At 44.8% G+C, this 26,466-nt stretch overlaps 1 protein-coding gene and 1 long non-coding RNA gene across 4 annotated transcripts in view; one reads left to right on the forward strand and one right to left on the reverse strand.

Annotated features, from left to right (window-relative positions):
- The window catches only part of AXL (AXL receptor tyrosine kinase), a 109,517-nt gene that overhangs the window by 16,581 nt on the left and 66,470 nt on the right, over positions 1-26,466 (forward strand). Inside the window, exons 3-6 of the mRNA XM_077285688.1 lie at positions 729-829; positions 1,478-1,660; positions 20,758-20,838; positions 23,016-23,131. Of these exons, the coding sequence (XP_077141803.1) occupies positions 729-829; positions 1,478-1,660; positions 20,758-20,838; positions 23,016-23,131 (481 nt within the window). The remainder of the gene's footprint in view (positions 1-728; positions 830-1,477; positions 1,661-20,757; positions 20,839-23,015; positions 23,132-26,466) is intronic.
- Positions 641-24,980, reverse strand: LOC143805929 (uncharacterized). 3 transcript variants are annotated; one of them, XR_013221356.1, is made up of 5 exons: positions 24,325-24,980; positions 22,663-22,778; positions 22,482-22,579; positions 3,112-3,178; positions 641-816 (listed from the first exon to the last, which is right to left on the reverse strand). It is a non-coding gene; the product is annotated as an uncharacterized LOC143805929 (long non-coding RNA). The 3 variants fall into 3 exon arrangements; XR_013221355.1 differs by having other exon boundaries at positions 3,099-3,178; XR_013221354.1 differs by lacking the exons at positions 641-816; positions 3,112-3,178 and having other exon boundaries at positions 22,332-22,579.

The raw sequence follows: 26,466 nt of genomic DNA on the forward strand, positions 1-26,466 counted from the left end.
GACTGATGGATGATTTTTGTTCTTCCCCATTTGTTCTCCTCTGACCTCACATATAGAATATATACAATTTGTCACATAAATGAATATGTAATTTTTTTTTATCTAGTGCATATGCCGCTGTTCTCCTGAATCCGGCAATGTTTTTCTTTTCTTCCAGCACCTCACCATTCCTGAAATATGAGCCTCTCTTTCCAATATATAAATCAAGTATTTTTAGCCAAGTGGGCATGATACTTAACTGTTCTCTACAGGTGTTTCCATGGTGACCACACCGACTTGGCTAACAAGACTATATTTGCATATGCAAAAGAGGGGGCCGTATGTCTGGAACAGGGAGACACTGGAACACTTGAATTTTTTGTGAATCATTGCAATTTTTTAAGTATTTTTTTTCTAGCCATGTTCTCTTGAAAAGACAGTTCTCCATAGAACTTTATGAGCACCAACTGTGAACTCCTACAGCAGGGAGAAAAAAGCAAATTTATCTAATAAGATAGATTACAAAGTTGCTTATTTTTACATGATCTATTAATTTATGGCACAAAAAAATGTAAACGACGGCTACTGTTTAATATTCTGACTGTTAAAAAGTCTCAAATTAGTGCAGAAGTTTTACAATACATTTACAAAAAATTTCCATTATTTATTCCCTGCTTCATCCCACAGTTAATAAAACTACTGTGATATTGCTGGAACTAACGTCATTTCCACTCTCCATCCCTTCCTAGGATCCATTCATTACAGTTGTCAGACTCCGGTTGGTATCAATGTGCAGTTGAGGGCGAAAGTGAGAAAATCTTATCTGAATCAGCGTTCCTGCAATTGGAAGGTGAGATGTGGCTTATCTATTCATGCAAAATAAAGAAAATTATAATTTTTTTATCTTAGATTGTTTCTAACTGTGGCCGATCCCTTTCTGTTAGATGGATCCACTAAGGATAGAAAAAAAACTATAGTTGTTTTTCTTTTTAAAAAAATACCAAGGTTTAACTTGCCTTTCTAGATTAACTAGATTGTCAATACTTCATTTTCCTACAGCTCCCCCGCAGGTGAAATAAAGTATTACACGGGAACAATATTTAGTTCTCACAATTTTGATCTAATGCATATTTCAAATCTTTGAGATGTATTAAAAAATTAAAAATGTTTCCAAGCAGCTAGACCCGGATTGTTGTATAGGTTCAAGGTTTTATCAGCATTCTTCACATGTACTTCCTTCAGATCTGAACATTCATCCTTGTACCACTTCATAGTTAAATATTTGTATTACTCATGCTATTACAATCGTGGCCAGAATGAGTCACCCCAACATGGAGAGACATATGACTTAGCTTATGCTGAGGAGTATTCTCTTTTTAGGTGGATTAGATATTTTCATCGCAAAAACTCCATTTATCAGATACGGTAGAGCCCTGTATTCCTCCATGTTAATATGACCTTAAATTACTAATATATTTTTATGCTTTCTTATGTCCAGGTCTGCCAATCTTCACCGATGAACCACAGGACACACACGTCTATGCCAATGTGCCTTTTAACATCAGCTGTGATGCTCATGGTCCTCCTGGGCCTGTATTTGTGATCTGGCTACAAGACGGTCTACCTCTGAACTCCCTCATAGATGAGCTGGCCTCCACACCTTCCTTGCTGCAAGTGAAGGGTAAGAGACCTGTCGAGAGGACTCGGTTGTGTCTTTAGATCTATCTCTTGGAGATAGTATAGACTAACATGGCACTCTATAGTAAAAGTGTTGTTGGTGCTCAAGTCAGGTATCCAACCCGTCAAAATATAATAATAAACTTGACACTCAGTATTTGAGGACCTTCACAGGACTTTCATCAGAACATTCTTTAACATGAACTGCACACTGGGATACAGTTCATGTTAAAGAATGTTCTGATGAAGGTCCTGTGACGGACCAAAAATGGTCCATTTTTGTCTGGATGCACAAATAAAAGGAAGCTCTTTTTTGTTCAAATACTGAGTGCCAAGTTTATTATTATATATCTCTTGGAGATGTTATTGATTTATTGAGTAGTGTGTTAAACTTGGTACAAATATGTCTCTTCCAACTCTAACATTTTATGATTCTATGAAAGAGAGCCACTTAGTCACATCCATAACCCTGACCAGTCGCTTATTGGTATGCACACAAATAGTGGCCATTACAAAGCTCCTCACTATTCCTACACAGATAGATACCCCATTTTATTTTGTGCCCTCCAAGCAATATAATGCCCCTCCAATGTCCTTCACACAATATGATACCCCCATAATGTCCCTCCAAAACATTTTGAGGCCTCCATAGTGCCCCTCGCACACAACCCCTGCAGAGTAACCCAAACACATGATGCCCCAACAGTGATATATGATGCCCTACCATGCCTCACCACATAGTATGATGGCCTTTCAAAATGATTTCCCCCCACGCGCATTATGCAGCATTCACAGTGCCCCACACACAGTATAGTGCTTCCAAAGAATGATGCCCCCAAATTGCCCCTTCATGCAGGATGACCCCACAGCATGATGCCCCCACAGTAGCTCAAACAAAATGATGACTCCACAATACCCCCAAACAATGAGGGGCATCCCAAATGGTATTAAGCCACCTGTGCCCCACACACATTATGCTTCCAATGCACCTCACATGGTATGATGCCTCCTCAATGCTCTTTACACATTATCAAGCCTCCAGTGCACTTTCACTTTCATGCCCCCGGGCCTCACACATTATGATGCCCCAATTCCCCCTTTCTTTTCTAATATGTTACCCCTCCACTTCACTCAACTGCCAAATAAAAACCTTAACCTTGGTCCCACGATGAGAGGAGCAGATCTGTATTCTGTGATTTGTATCACCTGGCGATGTGTGACGCCATTGCACCTCCTGCACAGAGTCTTACATGGCACATGTGAATGGTGGAGAGAACAGCTAGTGGCTCCCTGCTCCATTATATACGGCTGTATCTGAATCCTAATGATACAGTTGAAATTGGGACATGCCACCTACGTCCCATGACAGCACCCCAAATGCGGATCTTCCCTACTTAGCACCTCTGGCAACATGGTTTTGGGTACAATGGCCACCTTCACACCTTCTCTCGATACCTTGACTCAGTGCAGTTTGAGACATCATCCATAATGTCATCTTTGTACGAAGTCCTTAAAGAAATTTCTGGAAGAAATAAAAATAGTTAATAGCTAAAAAATAAAGATGTCTCCTCCAAGAACTTTGTGTTCAGAATAATTTGTTCTCTAAGATCTGATCATTACAAAATAAATTTCCTTGACATTCCACCAATGACTGAAAGTTCCTCGCTGTGTATTTTGACGGCTACTGTTATTTTTATTTTTTTTTGTTATCAAGAATACAAAAAGCTTTGTCTACAACTTGCAACTTTCTTCAGATGCTACACAGCAAGGTCGTGAGTTCAGGCGTCTTCTGATGGTTACTTTTTCCAAAAAGAACATTTATTTTGCAATTGTGTCATAAATTTGACACCTCGGTTGGATTTGTACAAGTTCTGTAATTATAGCTTGCGTATGTCAGATGTGTCGAAATAATTTTGACCTTTTTCCAGATGAGCTCAGATGTCTAGGTGCAGACAGTAACATTTTTTTCTAACTCCGATGATTGTTTATGTGAGTTTTCAAGGCTAATTAATTTAAGATGCCAGCCTCTCAGTGTCTGACGATTCAGATTATATTTTACGTGGGCAGTTGTGGTCCACTTGGGCTACTGCTCTACAAAATGCTGCTTCACGTCAGCCAAAATTTGCTCCTTAACTATGTAGAAGTTAAACTTTGCGGAAATGTAATAATAAAATTAATAATAAAATACAATAAAGGAGAAGAACTTAACGGAACTCACCAAGCTGCGTAAAGAACTGTATATCACAGGAGAGAGTTACATGGTGTAGGACTTGGTAACAACTGTTTCACATTTACTTTTGCTTCATCTGGCTTCATCAAAGGGTCAGATGAAGCTTAAGTGAAGGCGAAACCGCTGTTATCCAGTCCCACACCATGTAACCCTCTCCAGTCATATACAATTGTTTGGGAAATAAAGGAAGTTTTTTATGCAGCTTGGTGAGTGCCGTAAGTTCTTCTATTTTTTCATTATACTTTGTCCATTTCTATTTAAGGAGCACCGCTGCTCCTTTTTTCTTCTAGCTCTAGCACATCTTGTTATCCCACTGATGTTAGTGTTTGGTGCCTAGCGCTAACTTCTATTTTTTTGGACTTTGTGGAGCTGTAGTTTATGCAAGAGGAAGGCATCAAAGCAACAGAAAATTCCAACCTGTCCTGTTAACTTTTACAAGACATCAGATGTTGAGCAAGAGACTGGCAACTCCATAGATAGACATTTTTGGATTATTATGGACCATGGCCAACACATTGGCAGATGCCAGCAAATTGTTTTTTTTATACACGAGCTATTGATAGACATCTTTGACATTCTCCTATCTCAAAAGGAACAAGTATATTAAAATCTAATATCCTGTTTTTAATCTCCCCTGATATCTGCCCTCATGGATCTGTCATGGGCTCCAATATATTAGATTGATGGCTGGACCCACCAACATTAAAAGGGCTATCGTAATCCTATAAGGCTGGGCGATGAAAGTGCAGCGCCCCAGAGTCCTGGTCGTTGCAGTACTGTGGCTCCGCCACTAAGGGGAGCCATGGTACGTTCGATGGCACTGAAGGAGTTCCTCCAATCAGGTATCACAGACACCAATATGTTTCACAGCAGGGCCTCCGGGGGGAGCTAAGGGTGCTATTCATTAGGCCACTCCCCACCATAGTGGGTAAACTGGGGGTCAGGCAGGAAGTTAGAGAGAACGCTGATGGGATTGAACGGAGCAACACCTTGTGGCAGAGGGTGTTGTGAAGGGAGAGACTGTAGGGTCTCTGCCAGGGGTGGGATCCTGGCAGAGGCTTGGCATTGAGAGAACGTAACGGGACCGTGCCTGCTCAGCTTAGCGGCGGTGCCCAAGAAAGGACTAGAAGCGAGGCAGATTGTGCTGAGTGAGAAACGAGATCAAGCAGAAGGAGAATACCAGCAGGGGTTTTGTTGAAAGAGGCAGCACCCTGCTGAGGCGCAATACCGGTGGCCGGAACGCCGAGGGAGTGGATTAAAATACAACTTCAAGCCATACTCCAAACAGCGGCAGGACAGTCGGTCTCAGGCGGGCTGTCTACCACATATCACCTATGAAGTCTTGGGGGGCAATTGCGGGAGAGGGGCGTCTCTAGGGTCCCGGAAGAACTCCAGGCCTACCTGACAAACGGGTGCCATTCCAACCTGAATACAGGGAGGGGTGGATTACAGAGGAACATCAAATCGAGTTGTGAGGGAACTTAAGAAACAGACACAACCGTTGTGGGGTCACTTTCCGTGAGCACAGCAGGGAAGGACTACAACACATAGCGCTAGAAGGAAGGCACCGATTTCCACCTGAGAGGAGAACTCTGGAAGTGCCATTGGACCGGCCGGACTTGCGCAGCCTGGTGAACCGTATTCTGGACTGAGGACTCATAGATCTCCAGTAAAGAGGTAAAGAGACTGCAACCTGGTGTCCTCGTTATTTACCGCGACCTGCACCCCACAACTGCACCGCTATACCACCATTAGCACCACTTATTTCACCGGACGTCCCCCACTGACGGACAGGGCCACGGACCGGGTCTAGCCACCGTGACAACCCCAGGACTGAGACCTAGAGGCCCGGCTCCGGGTACCCCTCGGCCCTGCGGCGGTGTGGGGGCGCGCCGCAGACTTGGCGTCACGAACAGGATCTACTTAAGCCTGAAGAATCAGGTCATGTGTGCCTAGAGACTGTGATTTACTGTGCTTGAACTGTACTTTATTGTAAGACTGTGCTGCGCCAGTTGCCGCCAAAATCCGCCGCCATTACAGCGCTGAGGAGAGCGCAGGAAGAGAAGAGGGGCGTGGAGTGGGCGTAGACAAGCTGGAGAGCGCGAACAGCAATGGCCGCCCAGTCTAAGTATTTCTGCACGGTGAGGACGTGTCCGTCAGCAGCAGAGATCCGCCTCCTAATCCTTAATGGGGGGCGGAGGCAGAGAAAACGAAACCGCTCCCGAAGGAGAGAGCGGGAAAAAGACCAGGAAGTGACCCGCGTGGAGGACGCTATGGCCAGCAGCTCCGAACCCGACAGTGGGGTTGAAGTGGAAGTCTCCCCCGACTACCCGGATGAGCCCAGTGGCCCGTCCTCCATGGATAACACCAGATTCCTGAGAGCTGAGATGGAGGACTTATATAACCAGCTCCTCCAACTGAATGTGAGAGTCCAGGCTCCGCACCCGGTGGAGCCGGTAGAGGGTTCCCGGACATCGGAGTTCTCACCGGAAGAACCAGCGGGACCTGCTACGGAAAGTGAACTCGTACCAGTTGGTGAGTCCGCCGATCCTGCCCCGCCAGCCGAGGGTGTGTTAGTGGGTCCTGTAGCGGCACCACCTCTCCCGGGAACCCATAGACTCCAGCGCCTGCTACCATGGGAGGAAGCCACGGGCATGGAACATCGTATGCGAGCCCCAATCACCCCTACTCCCTTGCTGTGTGAGGTCCACGCGGAGCGCACGGTGTGCCGCTGGGTGAACCCCGGATCCAATCTTATGGGGTTCCCCGGGGTGGAGACCCAGAAGGGGGAGATGGTACAGGCCCTAAGCTGGGAGGAATACCAAATCCAGCTAGAACATCGGTGGCGAGAGGAGGAGAAAGTACATCAGGCTGGGCGGGAGGCTCACCATCAAAAGGATTTGGCGGTCAAGGATCGGGCCCGCAAGGACCCCACCACTCACCAGGCCCCGCGCAGGCAGGGCATCGTCACCATCTTTAAGCTCCGAGGAGGCTGGGGCTTTATTAAGGAACCGGGGCTATATGCGGAGATCTTTGTCAACCGACGGGATGTTGAGTCACACCTTAGAGAGGGCCACCCCGATCGGGACCTCTACCCGGGGGATAGCGTTACTTACACCCGGCATTTTGGGGAAAAGGGGTGGTTTGCTCTGAACGTCTACAAGAAAGAGAAACCAGCCCCTGTAGCCAAGGTGCCACCGTGTGATCGATCCGTAACCACCCCGGTCGCCCCCACCTGTTTGATCACAGAACCTGCAATCTGCCGCATGACCCCCGCAACCACCGTGGTGGCCAAGGAAGTGCCTTTCCAAGTGACCAATGTTCCTGATGTACCAGCGCAGAAAGACGTGGGAACGCAGACCCTCATCACCGCACACGATCTGGTTGTGCAACAGACCCGCACCCATGGGGTGTACCTGGCCGCGGGAGTGAATCTGGAACCTGACCTGCCTGTATTGCAGGGGTTCCCCCGCCAGGTGGCGCCTCGTGGAGGATTCTGAATTGAATGCTCTTTTATGAAGATGTAAATAGTTACTGTTTGTTCTTTTGTTCCTGTTTGCTGCTACAACCCATCCAGGGTAAACTTTAAAAGGTGGCCCCTTTGTTGACCCGGGGTCACTATTGTTGTTTTCCAGAAGTTTTACACAAACTGCGGTAATCATGGACTGTGCATGATTCGAACTTCCTTGTAAATAGTTGCACCTTCTTAAGGGTGCCTCCTACTGGTTTTAGTTAAAAGACACTTTGCGAAGATACCTTTCCTACTGGTTTTAGCTAAAAGACACTTTGCGAAGATATCAATGCTGGAACCTTTGCATGGACTGGTAGGCTGAGAAGACGAGCTACCTCAGAAAGACTTGGTCCCCTCTTAAAGGGGATGTGAAGAATTGAACTTGAGAAAGATACTGTTGCAGAACAGTAATGCCATGATGATGCTTTGAAAAGAAATGTAACTGTTTTACATGAAAAGTTATATGTGTTGAATTTGTTTGAATTGTGAAATCTAAAAATAATGTTTTGAGAAAGGAAAAGATGCAGAGAGCCCGCAGGGGTAGAAGTAGAGATCTGCATAGTTGAAAGTAAAGAAGTAATGATGAAGGTGAGGATAGAAGGTAAACCCTGCGTCCCCATAGAAAGTTACTTTGTTACTAAGGACAGAAAGCGAACCCGTAGGGGTTAGAGAGTGAGTCCTTAAAGGAGCCGAGTAGAGCTGGCTCAGAGTTCTCTAAAAAGAAAGGAATGTTATGTCTATACTATGTATAGTAGCGAAAGGCAGTAGGCCCTGGCTGAACGGGGCGGTCCTGTAAAAGAAAGGAGAGGCAGTAGGTCTGGTGCCATAGGGACAGGCGGTCCTGCAGGTTCAAAGTAGGAGAATGTGAAGTTACCCTACCCTGTAATGTGATTATAGGAAGGCCTTTGGTAAACTAAGAGTGTATGTTTCTTAAAGGCAATGTTAATTTATTGTTCCAGTATTTGCACTAAGTAGAATACCCGGTTGGGTAACAGGAGTTATGTATAGCCTGTAATTTATAAAGTTGACTATGTTTGTAACGTTAAAAGTGTCCTCACCTCCCATAAAGGGAAGCCTGTTCAAGTATACTTATTGTTTTGCACTCAACAAAATTGTATGTCTGTTTACTAATCTGTATTGTTGTTTTTCTTCCCAGTCCCGGAGTACTGTGTTTAACCAGGGGGGAGTGCAGCGCCCCAGAGTCCTGGTCGTTGCAGTACTGTGGCTCCGCCACTAAGGGGAGCCATGGTACGTTCGATGGCACTGAAGGAGTTCCTCCAATCAGGTATCACAGACACCAATATGTTTCACAGCAGGGCCTCTGGGGGGAGCTAAGGGTGCTATTCATTAGGCCACTCCCCACCATAGTGGGTAAACTGGGGGTCAGGCAGGAAGTTAGAGAGAACGCTGATGGGATTGAACGGAGCAACACCTTGTGGCAGAGGGTGTTGTGAAGGGAGAGACTGTAGGGTCTCTGCCAGGGGTGGGATCCTGGCAGAGGCTTGGCATTGAGAGAACGTAACGGGACCGTGCCTGCTCAGCTTAGCGGCGGTGCCCAAGAAAGGACTAGAAGCGAGGCAGATTGTGCTGAGTGAGAAACGAGATCAAGCAGAAGGAGAATACCAGCAGGGGTTTTGTTGAAAGAGGCAGCACCCTGCTGAGGCGCAATACCGGTGGCCGGAACGCCGAGGGAGTGGATTAGAATACAGCTTCAAGCCATACTCCAAACAGCGGCAGGACAGTCGGTCTCAGGCGGGCTGTCTACCACATATCACCTATGAAGTCTTGGGGGGCAATTGCGGGAGAGGGGCGTCTCTAGGGTCCCGGAAGAACTCCAGGCCTACCTGACAAACGGGTGCCATTCCAACCTGAATACAGGGAGGGGTGGATTACAGAGGAACATCAAATCGAGTTGTGAGGGAACTTAAGAAACAGACACAACCGTTGTGGGGTCACTTTCCGTGAGCACAGCAGGGAAGGACTACAACACATAGCGCTAGAAGGAAGGCACCGATTTCCACCTGAGAGGAGAACTCTGGAAGTGCCATTGGACCGGCCGGACTTGCGCAGCCTGGTGAACCGTATTCTGGACTGAGGACTCAGAGATCTCCAGTAAAGAGGTAAAGAGACTGCAACCTGGTGTCCTCGTTATTTACCGCGACCTGCTCCCCACAACTGCACCGCTATACCACCATTAGCACCACTTATTTCACCGGACGTCCCCCACTGACGGACAGGGCCACGGACCGGGTCTAGCCACCGTGACAACCCCAGGACTGAGACCTAGAGGCCCGGCTCCGGGTACCCCTCGGCCCTGCGGCGGTGTGGGGGCGCGCCGCAAAAGTATAATATCTAGATCACCAGATAGTCAACCTCGTAGGCTTTGAATGAAGAGGCAGAACCCATTCTTGACCACCACTCCGATAAACTCCTCGTAATTGTGGTCATAGGTAAATATAGGACATTTGGGATCTCTGTTGTAGGGGAATCAGTTGGGGGATTCCATGAAATCATGCAGTATATGTATCACCTATCCTGTGGTTGTATTTGGAACACCCATTGAATCCAAAGTGTACATGCAGTCCATGTCTTTATCAAGATAGAAATTCTGAAAGTCCAAAAGAGGAATCTTGTCATGAATGGTGAGGAACATATAGTTGTTTCTACAGTAATATCCAAATGAACGATCTAGTTGATAAAATTGACAGACCAATAACGTCCTAAGGTTATCACGTAGTGAGATCCCTAATTCATGCCCTGTTGTGGGCACCTGAGAGGGATGAGGAACTGTATGGGAGGGATGTTAATAATTAGGCTCTTCAGGCTGAAAAGGAGTCTTTGCTCATCGGTTCTCTGTTAATTCCTCCCATTTGGTAGTTGTTTCCAGGGACTTTTCCATTATGATCCTATTCTTAGAACTCATGCATTTGTCTGTTTTGAAGGGGAAATTCACTATTTCCACTGACATATGTCTTAAAACACCGAAGGAAGCGAAAATTCTGCAGCGTTGGCAAAGGGAAGAGAGTTAGAAACCAAATGTAAACCAGAAGCCATCATAAGAGTAAAAAAAACAAAGAGATCCTCAAAAAGACATAACCTGGGACTAAAAACATTTCATCACCAGAGGTTACTAAAAGATAGAACTGATATATTTTTGAGGAACTTTCAAAAGGAACCTAAGTTACTAAAATGTTTTGTTAGCTTTAGTTTAAAGAAAACCTTTCACCAAATTTTTTATGTTGAGCTGAACTCACAATGCAATAGTGGCTGCAGAGCGGAATAAAATGTTTTTGTTTTTTTTAATTTTGCCTCCCAGTTTTAGAGACATTCGCAATCACAGTGTTTGGCACCTACTGAGTTAATTTTAGTTAAATTCAAATGGGTGTAATGCTTTTCTCTGGGGGGGTGCACTTCTATGAGTGGCTATTTGACAGCACCCACTTGGACTTAGAAAAAAAAAAAATTATTCCGCTCTGCAGCCACTATGATATTGTATGTTCTGTTAAACATGAATAATTTGGTGAAAGTTCTTCTTTAACCCCTTAATGACAGCCAATACGTCTTTTAACTGACCAGAGATATGAGACTAGCCTCCCCATACGGCCGGAGTCACACTACAGCGAGATACGTCCGAGTCTCGCAGGTTAAAAGCAAGCTCTGGCACCGGCACTCCGGAGCGGAGCGTGCGGCTCCATGTGTTGCTATGTGGCCGCACGCTCCGCTCTGGAGTGCCGATGCCAGACCTTGCTTTTAACCTGCGAGACTCGGACGTATCTCGCTGTGTGTGATTCCAGACTTCAGGTGACAATCCAGCATCTGTCGGCTGTACACTATAGCTGACAACTTGCTGCATCAGCAACAATCAGTGTTTGCACCGTCCAAATCTGTTTAACCCCTTAGATGCTGCTGTCAATAGTGGCTACATCACTATAAATGGTTAACAGAGTGTGGGGGCTTCCTCTTTATCCAAACTGGTGCCCTCAGATCATCATTTTGTGGTCCTGATGTTTGCCATGTCAGTTCATGACCAAATAGCGGCCTGACAGCTCTAGTAATCTGTTCAGAAGTTAGAGACATTTAGGTGGTAAAAATACACATTTTTATTTCTGTCATACCACTTTGCATTAATTCCTGTAAAGCACCTGAAGGGTTAATAAACTACCTGACTGCAGTTTTCAATACGTCAGGGGGAGCTGTTTTTAAAATGGTATCACTTTTGGGGATTTTCTAATATATAGGACCCCTAAAATCACTTCAAACATGGATAAGTCCCTAAAAAAATAAATTTTGTAAATTTCTTTGAAAAAAATTAAAATTGCTGCTACATTTTTAAACCTCCTAAAATGCTAACAAAATAAAATAACATTTTACAAATGGTGCTGATGTAAAGCCGACATGTGGGAAATGTTGTTTATTAATGGTTTGCTGTGGTATGACCATCTGGATTAAAGGGATAATAATTCAAATTTAGAAAATTGCTAATTTTTTAACATTTTTCTCAAATTTTTGATATTTTTTATAAATAAACACAAAACATATCGACCTAAATTTACCATTATCATATAGTATAATGTGTCAAGAAAAAACAGTCTCAAAATCACTGGGATTTGTTGAAGCGTTGCAGAGTTATTACCACATAAAGTGACACTGGTCAGATTTAAAAAATGTGGCTCCATCACTAAGGGGTTAAAAGTACTGTACAAGATTAGCAACATGGCTTTTTTGTCTTTTTCTCATTCTTCTTTTCCTTTCTTTCTTTCGTCTTGTTCCTTCATTTCTTTTTTCAAGATTGGAAACATGGCACCTTCCTTCCTTCCTTCCTCCCTCCCTGCCTCCCTTTCTTCCTTCCTCCTTCTCGCCCTCCCTTGCTTCCTTCCTTCTTTCCTCTCTCTCTCTCCTTCTGTCTTCTCCCTTCCTTCCCTCCTTTTCAACATGAAAAATTTGGTTAAAGTTATTCTTTAAAAGTACTGTACAAGATTAGCAACATGGCTCTTTTGTTTTTTCTCATTCTTCTTTTCCTTCTTTTGTTTTGTTCCTTCATTTCTTTTTTCAAGATTCGAAACATGGCGCCTTCCTTCCTTCCACCCTTCCTTCCTTCCTTCCTTCCTTCCTTCCTTCCCTCCTTCCTTCCTTCCTTTCTTCCTTCCTCCTACTCTCCCTCCCTTGCTTCCTTTCTTCTTCCATCTCTCCCTCCCTTCCTTTCCTCCTTCCTCTCTCCATTCCTTCCCTCCTTCCTCCCTTCTTTCCTACTTCCCTCGTTATATTTCTCCCTTGCTTCCTTCCTGCCTTTGTTCCCTCTTTTCTCTCTCTCTTCCTTCCTTCCTTCCTCTCTCCCTTCTTTCCTCCCTCACTCCCTTCTTCCATCTCCTTCTTTCCTTCCTCTCTGCAGCCACTGACATTCCTTCCTTCCTCCCTTCCTTCCTTCATGCCTTCCTTAATTCCTTCCTTATTCCTTCCCTCTCTTTTTTCCTCCCTCAATTCCTCTCTTCTTTTCTCCCTCACTCCCTCTCTTCTTTCCTTCCTCCCTTCCTCCCTCATTCTCTCCTTTCCTTGTTTCCTTCCTGCTTTAGTTCCTTCTTTCTTTCCCTTCCTTCCCTCCTTCCTGTTTCCATTCTTCCATCAACTCCCTTCCTTCCTTCCTCCTTATCTTCCTTTCTTGCTGCCTTCCCCTCTTCCTCCCTCCCTGCCTTCCTCCCTCTCTCCTTTCCTCCATCTCCTTCCCTCCTTCCTGTGCTATTGAAATTCAGCCCCAATCGCTTCAGTGGAGCTGAAGGTCCAGAGGGACATTAAGGGCATTGTCCTCTCCATGTCACTGATGTAGCACACTAAACATAAATGTCCAGGATGTTGAACTTTTGAGCTTCAACAATACAATCTACTATATAATTGTCTAAGGTCTACTTCCGTCTTTCTTTCTTTCTTTCTTTCTGTCGCGGACATTCATTGGTCGTGGCCTCTGTCTGTCATGGAAATCCAAGTCGCTGATTGGTCGTGGCAAAATGCCCATGACCATTGCCACGACCAATCAGTGACGGCCATAGTCTGGCAGTGAAGTGGCCGCTGCTTTACTCCCCTGCAGTCAGCGCTAAGCGCTCACACAGGGTTAATGCCAGCGTTAATGGACCGCGGTGTAACGCACTCCGTTAATGCAGCTATTAACCCTGTGTGACCAACTTTTTACTATTGATGCTGCGTATGTTACAAATAATAATAATAATAATAAAAAAAGGTTATTCTCACCTTCCGACGTCACGTGCTGTCCTCGGCAGGGCAAGCGGCAGGTTCTGGTGCCAAGGATGCTATGCGAGAAGGACCTGCCATGACGTCACGGTCATGTGACCGCGACGTCATCACAGGTCCTGCGCTCATACCAACCCTGGGACTGGAAGCTGCCGCGTGCACTGCACACAGGCGCCAGGACTTCAAGGGGCCTTCGGAAGGTGAGTATATGTTTATTTTTTATTTTAAGTCTTTTTTAACCACGTATATAGTGCCCACATTGCTATATACTACGTGGGCTGTGTTACATACTGCGTGGGCTCTGTTATTTTCTACATCTCTGTGCTATATACTATGTAGCTGGCCAATATACAACGTGACTGTGCAATATACAACGTGACTGTCCAATATACTACGTGGCTGTGCAATATACTATGTGGCTCTGCTATATACTACATGGCTGACCAATATACAACATACCTGTGCAATACACTACGTGGCTATGTTATATACTACGTGGCTGTGTTATATACTACGTAGCTCTGCTATATACTACGTACGCTGTGTTACATACTACGTAGCTCTGTTATATACTACGTAGCTATGTTATATACTATGTCGGTTGTGTTATATACTAAATCACTGTGCAATATAGTACGTAGCCTGTGCTATATACTACCTACATATTCTAGAATACCCGATACGTTAGAATCAGGCCACCATCTAGTGTATGATAACAATCTAATGAACTTCTCATAATAAAACAAAAAAACCACAGACTAACTCCTAACCCAATTATCAATTTTCATATGTTCCTCTGCAGTGTCCATGGCAAATCCCTTTTCTCTAATCTTAGAGAGCTTTGGGGATTCTATTAATTTATTACATTTACATCATCACAGTATAGGAAACCCCAAAGTGGAAATTTGGTTAGAATCCATGGCCTGAGAGACAAGAGAGCCATGAGCCACATGATATAAGCTGCAGTAAGATTAAGCCCATGTGATAAGCAATGTCACATTCTATATTTCTATGGGGGCAACTTCTATACACAGAAGAAATGGTAAATGTGTTATCACTGGAGGGCTGGGGGCCCCATCAATCACATGAAAGCCTTGTGTGAATAGAGCTGTAATGAGCATGTGCGACCAACACTCCTATAAATGCAGCGCCCCAGAGTCCTGGTCGTTGCAGTACTGTGGCTCCGCCGCTAAGGGGGGCTATGGTACGTCTGATGGCACTGAAGGAGTTCATCTGACCAGGTATCACAGACACCAATACATTTCACAGTCTGGCCTCCAGGGGGAGCTAAGGGTACTATTCATTAGGCCACTCCTCACAGTCTGGTAAAACTGGGGGTTAGGCAGGAAGTTAGAGAGAACGCTGACTGGGTTGGAACCAGGCAACACCTTGTGGCAGAGGGTGTTGTAGGGGAAGATTCGGTAGGGTCCCTGTCAGGGGTGGGATCCTGACAGAGGCCTGGCAAACAGAGAGAAAGCTATGGGACCGCGCCTGCACTTCATAGCGGCGGTGCCCTAAGAAAGGACAAGAAGCGAGATTTATTGTGCTGAGTGAGAAACGAGATCAACGCAACAGGGAGAAATACCAGTAGGAGTCGTGCTGTTAGACCGAGGCAACATCCTACTGAGGCGTAAATCACCGGTGGCCGGAACGCTGAGGAAGTACAGGGCTCTAAGCATTACTTCAAACCAACGGCAGGGCAGAGAGCTATAGGCTGGCTGTCTCACCTACATCACCTACGCAGACATAGGGGGCAACTTGTGGAGAGGGGCGACTCTAGGGTCCCGGAAGAGCTCCGAGCCTTCCCGTCATACGGGTGCGTCCCACCATAAGATCTGGGGGATGAGAAGAAGAAGAAGAACATTAGAATCGAGTTGTGAGGGAACACGAGAAACAGACACAACAGTTGTGAGGACTATCCCGTAAGCACAGCAGGGGAGGACCACAACACATAAGCGCTAGAAGGAAGGCACAGATTTCCACCTGCAAAGGGAACTCTGGAGGTGCCATCGGACCGGCCGGACTTGCGCAGCCCGGCTAACCGTATTCCGGACTGAGGACCCAGAAGCCTTCAGTAAAGAGGTAAAGAGACTGCAACCTGGTGTCCTCGTTATTTACTGCACCGCACCACCACCACCATCCACATCTATCACTGTACGCCCCTCAGCAGGGTCACGGACCGGGTCTAGCCACCGTGACAACCCCAGAGCAGAGACTCAGAGGCCCGGTACCGGGTACCCCTCGGCCCTGCGGCAGTGGGGGCACTACATAAACAGTGAGCTGAGCAGAGTTCGCACATGCTCACTACACTCCATTCACATGTTGGGATTTTGGAGCTCCTGTTCTCGTGATTGATGGTGGTCAGACTCCCAGCGGTCATGCATTTATCAGCTATCCTAGATGATGGTTCTGTAAAGAGTTTTGTAATCCCCAAAGCCCTTGTGATGATTTCATTATTATCCCAGGGTGGAGACCATCTATAGCCAATATGTTATCAGTAAATCACAGGCAGCAGCGCAGGCCGGCGGTATTATATAACCGCTCAGTACGATGATAATGCGAGTTCTCCTCCATACAAGACGTCATTGGGTTGACCACAAGGCAGCTGTGTTGTTGTCTCTATTCCTCCGTCTGGTGAGGGTGGAGGCTGCAAACCGAGGTCTGATCAATTCCAGATGCCAAAGTCCCTTTGCAACACATCTGGCAGAGAACTGGGGTCCTGGTGCCCAGATGAGGACAGATTAGTGATCATATTGCCCCCAGGAGGATTTAGGCAGTTTCCAATGTCCAGTACAGGTGTGGGATGATGGTGGTGATTTTTAGATGTCAGCTCTCTCGGCCCCCTCGGTCTCCCCTCGTCCTCTATACATCACTTTGCTCCCCCTTCATACCCCTCACTCATTGTCTGCTGCACATTCCTCTCTCTGTGGTATTTTCACTCTCCGTCTCACGCTCTCTGGGCAAACAGCTCTTATTAAGAGCATTTCCTTCCAGCTAAATTTACACACAGCCGATTGCTGCTTGTCATTAAGGCACTAAAATAAAATAAATTAACCCGCAATTTTCTGCACACAAATTATGCATCTACCTGCAAGGCACATCCAGCGGTGACCAGCGCGAGAACACCAAACCTGTAGGACCTGTAGGCCCTGGTGCAGAAGTTTTGCTCGGGCCCCCTCTGTGTAGCACCTGCCTGTCGTAGCGACCAACTTCAAACTGCACATATCATTCAGCTGCGTTGCCAATGTTCCCTCTAAGCCTTTGTAACTAGTCAGTGGCCATTTAAACCGACCATCTGATGTGTATGGGGGCCTCTCGAATCACCCCTGACAGACATGTAGAGTTAGAGAAGCATCGGGCTGTTAAACTTTCAGTTGGAAGAGATAGAAGCCTGCTGAACAAATGGTCAGCCATCTCGTTTGCATGGCCAGCTTTTTCTACGTTCCTGGTGGTCTGGGGCAGTTATGTTATCTTCTACATGAGTGAAGGAAAATGATTAGCATCAATATCCCTGGTAGTCTAGGGCAACAGTTGGGGTAAATGTCTATATGCTTGGTGATCTAGTGCAGTTGAGGGGTTAGTATCTATATCTCTGGTTGTGTAGGGTACTGATCGGAGTTAATATTGGTATTTCTGGTAGGCTAGGGCAGTTAAGGAGTTAGTATTTATATCCCTGGTGGTCTAGGTTTACTGATTGGAGTTAACATTGGTATCTTCGGTGGGCTATGGCAGTTGAGGAGTTTGCATTTATATCCCTGGTGGTCTAGGGTGCTGATTGGAGTTAATATCTGTATCTGTGGTGATCTTAGGCAGTTAAAGAGTTAGTATATATATATATATAACTTGTGGTCAAGGGTACAGATTGGAGGTAATTTCTGTATTTCTGGTAGGCTAAGGCAGTTAAGGAGTTAATATCTATATCTGTGGTGGTACAGGGTACTGAATGAAGGTAATATATGTATCTATGGTGGGTTAAGGCAGTTAAGGAGTTAGGATCTATATTCCTTGTGGTCCAGGGTACTGATGGGAGATAATACCTGTATCTCTGGTGGTCAAGAGAAGTTAAGGGGTTAATGTTTATATCACTGATGGTCTAGGGTAATGATTGGTGTTAATGTCTATATCTGTGGTGATGCAATTCCATGATTGGGGTTAATATTTATATCTTGGGAGATCTGTATCAATGACTGGGGTTAGTGTCTATATCCCTCGTATTCTAGGGTAATGATTAGGGTTAATGTCTGTTTCTCTGGTGGTCTAAGGCAGTTAAGGGGTGGCTATCTATATCATTGACAATGTTGGGTACTGATTAATGATAGTGTCTTGTGTGGTAGTTTAATGAATGTGGTTAAAATGTATATTCTTGGTAGGCTATAACGGTTAGGGTTAGTTTCTATATCCCTGGTGGTCTTGAGCAATGAAGGAATTTATACGTTTCTTTTAACAAAATAATAGTTACAATTGCCACAAATGGTATTAAATAGCACCGTAATCTATACTTACCTCCACTTTCTACTCCTCGGTAAGCCAGTTCTTTGTTTATACGTAGTCAGCACTGACCTCTACAGTCAATTAGCAGTCGTATTGGTCACGTGCTGTACCACTGGCTCCATTTCTGCACAAATGGCTTTCAACTTTCAAAATTTAGCATTATACAATAATGAAACTTTATGTACATCAAACTAGAAAAATCCATAGGAATCATAAGATTCACTGCTTGGTATCGCAGATTTGCATGGTGTATTATGAAGCAGATACTTGTCCCTACAATATTGGCCTCTGCTCACATGCTATAAATAGTGAACAGTTCTGCTAAGTTGGCAGAAATCTCCATCTTGGCCCCTGGTTTAGGAGCAGAACAGTGAGGACGGCTGCTATTCACATGTAAATATGGCCTTTTCTTTGAGTCTTCACATTCCTCAGGTCTCGTAGCCCTTGTCCTGTGTCTGGGGGCAGATGCAGATTATGACGTATGAATGGTTTGTTTTGGAACATTGCACCTATTAGATCATGCTAAATAGAGCGCTTAGACATGCCTGCATATTCCAGAGTTGGAATTGGAAACAAAATGACTTCCCTCAGGGGGAACATATATATTCAAGCTGTGCCAAAAATAATAATAATTCAGAGCACAAGACGGGGAGTGGTGGTGGTTGTGCCAGCCTTCCCCACGCAGAGACACACAGAACGGGTCATTATCTATAGACCTGTTCTGCGTAAAATTGAAGAATCCCAAGGAATTTTCCTCCAAGTCAAACTCAGAAGAGTCCTAAAAGCTGGAGATATGGTGGATTGTTTAGTGGAGTCTACACTCACAGAGCTGACGTCGCTATTTCTGTGACTTCTTCAGGCATGGACATAGAGTCATAGAATCATAGAATGTTAGCGTCGTTAGAGACCTCCAGGGTCATCATGTCAACCCCCTGCTCAATGCAGGAGTTACTAAACCATCTCAGACAGATGTCTGTTCAGCCTCTGTTTGAAGACTTCCATTGAAGGAGAACTCACCACCTCTCGCGGCAGCCTGTTCCACTCCTTGATCACCCTCGGATGGGTCATAACAGATTTGTCGCTTGTCAATTTGTTTAGTTAACAAAAGAACAGCTAATAAAGGGATAATGGAAGAATTATCTTCTGATACAGGACCTTGGGGTGTGCATACTACAATTGCACCTCTCACTATTAAAGAGGGAACCATAATTGGTTGATAAACCCATAATTACCAATATTTCTAAAGAAAAGTTTGAGTCATGAAAGCCTCGCCTCAGTGGCGTACCAACAATGGCGGCAAGCCATGTGACAGCTGTGTGACCCGTGAGCTGGGGGAAGCCTGAACAGCCCAGCCCACTTCTTCCAACAAACACCGTATATGTACAGCAGAATGGAAATTAACCTGGACAAAACACCCTCTCTCTATGGGCGCCATAGCAGTTGTATGGTATGATTGTATATTAAGCCTGCTATCTTGGCCATTACTGATTTTCAAAGCATTTGAATGCTCCATATACATCGCTTTACACTTGAAACATAAACTTTACAAATGTAATTTTTATCATTCATATCTATGACATACCAGATTTTTTGTTATTTCCCCTTTAAATGGTCTGTCCTCTTTGGACAATTTCTAATTGATGATAAGTGATCAAGAAACGGTACCACCAGAAAGCTTTAATTTGTAGGGAAACTTGGAAGCATTAAGTTTCTCTCCAGTGCCTCCACAGGGGATGTGAAGCATTATGCAATGTCCATCTAAATTATTGGGCACAGGTCATGCCAGGTCCTCCACAATGAGAGATTCTCTTTGTCACTGCTCTCCTTTATAGCTAAAAGATCTGAAATAGAGGACCCCACTCTATTAACTCTAAGCTCAGTTAACAAGGCTCAAGGGTCACCAGTTATTTTCCTCCATGTTATGGGCAGTCACATGTGTGGACCATACCAAACAACATTCCCACAGAACTTTCTGGACCCCTATGACTATGACACCGGAGCGTGAGATTGCAGGGCCTTGTACAGTCACACATGAATCTTGCAAAGTCGAAAACCCTACAGCACCTCATTCAGGGACACGTTGTATATCATGTCCAGAGTCTTTCATGTTTGAAGGACCCTGACCATATTACTAACGTCATACAGTTTCTATTGATATTGCAGTATTTTCTACTAGCCATTCCACATGCTAAACTTGTCAAGATTAGTTACGCTCCTTCTTGAGTTATGGCTGGATAACAGTATGCTCCGAACAATAATTCTTTACCCAGACAAAAGAGGGCACCTGTGCAAGAACATTATAAGGGCCCTTTGCAGCCCAATCGCTCATCAATGCACATTTCTACCTGCTTTGGAGGTGGTAGTGGCCCCCTTAGTGCTTGATCCCTTGTGTGACCACTCAAGTGACACCAATGATATGTCCGCCCCGTCTTTACCCATCCCTATAAATGATGTTGTGCCTCTGATGACATACCCATTGTCCTCGGTCTGTACACTTGACCCGACAAGTCTGATGTAGACTCGTTTGCACTGCAATATATTGTTTTACACCCTCAGAGCAGATCCGGGCTAGTGCCGTATATCAGAGAGTTGTAGGACAGAACACTTATTGTTTCCTTTCTTCCCTCAGGTCTTAATAAATCCTCTTTGTTCTCCTGTGAAGCTCATAATGGAAAAGGTGTTACCACATCCAGGACCGCAAGTATTAAAGGTAAACCATAGAGAAGATCAGATACTATATTGTATAGTGCGGGGCTGACATCAGACTTTGCATTGTACAGTTTAGGAAGGGGGTTGTATAGTGTGGTGAGGAGATCAGATCCTACACGGATGTCAACAACCCTTTCATGGGCTGATAACTGGCAATCGAGGTTTTGTAGAAACGTTCGATCCTGATCATTGACCTATGTAAACATGGCAGCTGACGATCAGGCAGGCCCCTCTTTTATGTGGGTTCAAAAATCATTCTATCTATGTATGTGGACCCATCACACGAAGAGAGCAATCAATGGAGAAGGACATCATGGTCAGAAGAATAGAAGAGGAACAAGATGAAGAGGGCGACCAGCAATCTGATGGCTTGATACTATCAAGATAACAGCAGAGAAGACCCTGGTGGACCTAACTAGGCTCGTACAAGATTGAGCTTTGTCCAAAACGTTCATCCATCTATCAAGTTGCCATGGAACGAGATAGAGCTAAAGGCCATTGAATAAAATGATGTATACCAAGATTTTTTTTTTTTCATTCCATATACTCACCCAATGTAAAAAATAATAATAAAAAAGCTGTACTCATCCACTGCCTCTCTGCCACTACTCCCTTTTGTCTTGGTAGCATCATGACTAAACAAATGTGACCTCTGCAGCCAATCACCTGGCTCATTGGTGGTACAGATGCAGTTGGCACTAGACCACTGCGCCATGTGATTGCCTTCAGTGGTCACGTGAGCTGTTGTTCTGACTCCACCGCTGTAGGCTGTCAAAAAATACTGGTGGTAGAGGAAGAGGAGCAGCTCAGGACCTGCGGGGAATGAGTGTAGAATATTTTATTACTTTTACAGTAAGCACGCAAAGAGAATAAAAAATAAATCTTGGATTTATGGCTCCTGGACAACAGTGAAAAGTCTGTAACAGAGCCCCCACCTTCCATGTGCAACGTTTTATTTAGCAGAAGAGCCTTGGAGGTCCCGCAGGCATCAAAGCCTGGGTTCACTTGCTATGGTTATGATAGTGAAGAAGAAGGGGAGGATTCTATATTAACCAGGCTGGAAGGGTTTCAGATCCTGCATTATATATTGTGGGTGACATCATATTTTACATTAATACATGATTGTTTGTGGATACAGCTCACCCCATCCAATACATATATGTTCAGTCTGGTTCCTGAGCAATCCACTCCACTGTGCGTGGATAACGCTTGTGAGGTATCAAGCAGCTCTTTTCGAAATGATGAGAAAGGTTTTTAATCCAGTAAAGCGAGTAAAAAGCAAAAATAAAATTGTCCTACGATTAAGAGTCAGCCAGAATCGAAAAGCGTTAGTGTTTTTCCATGTCCAAGCTACTAGGTATTTTAATGAAATCACGATAAAGAATTTTTTTTTGCTTTGAACTCACTTTTTTGGATGGAAACACCTTTTTCATCAATACATATTTTGCACTGTATGGTATAAAGGCGAGTTGTGCTTGTATAATATATATGGATATGAAAAATAGATTGTACATGATCCTGTATTGTATAATCTATAAATAAGGGAGGGCATCAGAGCACGTATAATATACTAGTGAGGGGATCTTGTTCTGTACAGATTTGATGGAGGGCAGATCCTGGTTTGCACCTGAGGTGAAATCTTACATCCTATGGTCCGGTATGAGCAGATCTTGGATTGTAGGGTGGGTGCAATATCCAGATCGTGGATGAGGGTGCAGAACATGGCGCCATCCCTCGAATATCTAAGAGAATATACAAAAAAAGTGCAGATAGAAAGGCTCTTTTATGAACTCATGAGCTTAGGTTTCACGCTGATTATTCCCACCTGCTCCTTGACTTGGTGACACATCTCTGCGGAAGATTCCTGCTGGAAGAATGCGGCTGATTCACTTGTTTAGATCCAGCATGGTCTGACTCAGTGCCCACTAACCTCACTGGCATCTGAGGGAGGATATGGAAAGGGGAGTGAGGGCTTATTTAACCACTTCATAGTCTATGTGATTCACTGTATCATAATCTCTCCTAAAAACATACAGTTTGGATTCAATTATTATTTGCTTTGATACTAGACATCTGTCCTGTGATACGAGGGATACAGTTTAGACAGCACAGATAAGTCACTGGCATGGCTCTGGGCACTGTTATAACGTTACTCTTCCTTCCCTTCATATAATGTAGTTCTACCCAGGAAGCCAAAAGACCTGACCTTGGTGACTCGGAGTACTACCCAACTAGAGATATCATGGCAGCCTGGAGAGAGTGGTGCTCACCCGGTGAATGTGTGCACAGTACAGGTGGGTACAAGGTCTTGTAGACCACGTCCATGTCAAGAACATCAAGGTAATATTAATGAGAGAAAAAAATCCTATGGATCATTGTACCGGTTATTGCTCATTTTGAAGAAAAAGGGTCGCTGGTAGTAGAGTAGACCATGTCGACCATGTTGTCCATTTTTGATATTTCAGATGCATTGTCAGTTTGTTTGCCTCAGGGAATTTATCTGAGACTCTCATAAGAAGATAAAGTCACTGCTTTCCCCCCAACGTCAATTTTGGTTCCAAGCTTCACTGAAACGTGTTAAGGTTTGAGCAAAGTGTCGGGGTTTGGCCTCCACAAAGGACAAAACTTTTCGGCAACTTGTCTGCAGCTTGCTAGCCTGCAACAATTTTAGAGCTGTAAAAAATCAAAATCAAGGTCACATGTGAACTGCATTCAAGTCTATGGAGTGAAAGTCATACACGACTTTCAACCTGCAACCAGAAAAAAAAAATGGTGGAATTTTTGCAATGGTCATGCCATGAACGGTCCCCATTGATGATCGATAGATGCGATGTAAAGATGTGACGCTGTGATCTTCATATAGAAAAAACGTGTGCACTACTGTGTATATGGTGCTAAGGTAGGTTCCCACACCTTAATATAATCAAGAAAAAAAACCTAGCACTCAACTTTGATGCGTTTTGTGAAATTTTATTGTAGTACCCAACAAACGTTTCGGTCCCTCATACGGACCTTCATCAGTAACTACCAGTGGAAAAAAACCAAAATAACAATATAACAAATAATGTGAACAACAAAAGTATATACAAAATTTGTAACTAGAAAATAGTACAGCATCCATGTGATCACGGGTCGCATGAGAAAACATATAGACATGCTGAAGAGGAACCAACGACTATTGAGGCACTTATCAGTCCATGAGACAATAGAAAATGAAGATGTGAGACATGTACCGTACTTAACTGTGGCTTGGGCATAAAGAGACAAAAGGAGTCTCAGGGCACATAAACATGCAGCGCCTGTGGGTCACATAAAGGTGGATTAGTGACTTAAAGGTGCTGAGGTGTGAAGTATACCCTGAATGAGTACCTTACCAAAGCGCTGGGCTGGTGTGAATACTATGGACAAAAGGAGAGCATACATGGGGTGAGCGCTAAAACAAAGGAGCTGAATAGGAATGGTGTGACATAGCTCAAGAGTTAATTACCTGTTGGAGACCTGGCAACATGTGCAGTGATCAGACGCGGTGTCCGCCGCTGGTCTGATGTGGGGGTGTACTGACCGCTGTTAAATAAGCCCGGGGAATGTCCTAATGATGTTCTGCTCCAATACAAACAGCGCTCGTAAAACCGGAAGTGACCTCATAATGAGGAAGTGTCCATCAAAGCCAGTGCGTGGCTGTGCAGCCTGTTGTGCCTGCATGGTAAGGGACGGCGGAAGTGACGTGCCGCAGTGTTCCTGTACAAGGGAACATGCTGCGGTCAAATAGGTTCCGCTGGTTGAGACAGCCGATAGTACCGACGTGAATGGAGAGAGGGGGTGGTGCCTAAACGGAAATCCAGTGAGTGGAGACAGGACTCCGCTGTACATGCCATATTCAGTGCCGGATTCAGCCATACGTGTGCTAGAGGTGGTGAAAGAGCTTGATCCAGTGCAGTCATAGAGTGGTAGCAGTGACTTCAATACAGACGGCTCTAGTAATAGACAGAGATATGGATTAAGGATATGGCACATATAGCGCAAAAATGCAAGTGTATAACAGTACAAATACTACCTGTGAGAGAACTTACAGGGTAATCCGGGATACTAGTACACATGATAAATACTGTCAAACTTATAATATGTAAGGGGTAAAAACATAGAAAGCAGTCACTGGGAGAAAAATAATACATCAAATATATTTGGTCACCAATCTCTATCATTGAGATCACTAATGTCCGTTCAATTATGGATAAATGATGTTATACAAAACATTGAGCTAATTGTCAGATAAATGAGGCCAGATCGTACTCCCTATTGAGACCCAAGGGGTGGAGGGTCTCTAAAGTGTGGATCCAGAAGGCCTCTCTACGCTTTAAGCGAGCTACCCGATCTCCACCTCGTCTCATAGGGGGGATGTGTTCAATCACCTGGAAACGTAACTGTGAGACGTTGTGACCCTGAGTGTTGAAATGTGATGGGATGGGTAGTAGAAGTTGTTTACAGCGAATTGTGGATTTGTGTTTGGAAATCCGATCGCGTATAGGTTGTGTGGTCTCTCCTATGTATAGGAGGCCACATGGGCATTTAATCAGGTAGATCACCCATGAGGAGGTACAAGTGAAATAATCTGGAATGTGGAATATTTTCCCAGAACGAGGATGATGAAAAGTGGAACCCTTGAGGACATTGTGGCACTGTGAGCAGTTAAGGCATGGAAATGTTCCTGTGCGGGGATTCTGTAGAAAGCGTTGTTTTGAGGATAATTTATTGGATCCTACATCAGCCCTGACTAATGCATCCTTTAGATTAGGAGGGCGCTTAAAGCAAGGAAGGAATGGATTATTGAATTCCTGAACGGTAGGGTAGGCTTCTGTTAGTAGATGCCAGTGTCTTCGTATGGACCTGTGCAGAATATAAGCGTATGGGTGGTACGAATGGATGAATGGGATACGATGCGAGGCTCTATTGGGACGTGGAGGTGAAGGTGAGATGGCCTCCTGAAGAATGGATGGCGGATACCCACGTTGGGTAAACTTGGTGGCCATTTCCTGCAGTCGGACTGGTCGCTGATTGGCATCCGACACGATTTTTGTCACCCGATGAAATTGGGATTTGGGTACCGATTTTTTTGTGGCTGTGGGATGGAAACTTGTAAAATGAAGCAGACTATTGCGGTCTGTATTCTTGGTATAAAGGTCAGTTGAAATGGAGCCATCATTATGAAGGGTGACCATTGTGTCCAGGAAGTTGATTTTGTTGGGGTCATGTGACATGGTGAAAGAGATGCCAGGCCAGGCTGTGTTGAGCCAATCGAAAAAAGACGCGAGGGCTTCCAACGTGCCCCCCCATATGCAGAAGACGTCATCTATGTAACGTTTCCAGAGCAGTACGTGGCTGCTGAATGTGGGGTGGAGGTAAATCTTGCTCTCCTCAAAGTCTGCCATATAACAATTTGCATAGGGGGGCGCTACGTTGGAACCCATCGCGGTGCCACGGACCTGTAGAAAGAACTCATCCTGGAACATAAAGTAATTGCGGGTTAAGATAATGGTGAGCAATTCAACGCATAGATTGACTTCGTTAGATTGCAGGCCGGACTGAGTAAGGAGTTTGTGTACTGAGTTAATACCCTCTATGTGCGGAATGG

Source organism: Ranitomeya variabilis, chromosome 2 (assembly GCF_051348905.1).
Source record: "Ranitomeya variabilis isolate aRanVar5 chromosome 2, aRanVar5.hap1, whole genome shotgun sequence".
Classification (NCBI taxonomy): Eukaryota; Metazoa; Chordata; class Amphibia; order Anura; family Dendrobatidae; genus Ranitomeya; species Ranitomeya variabilis.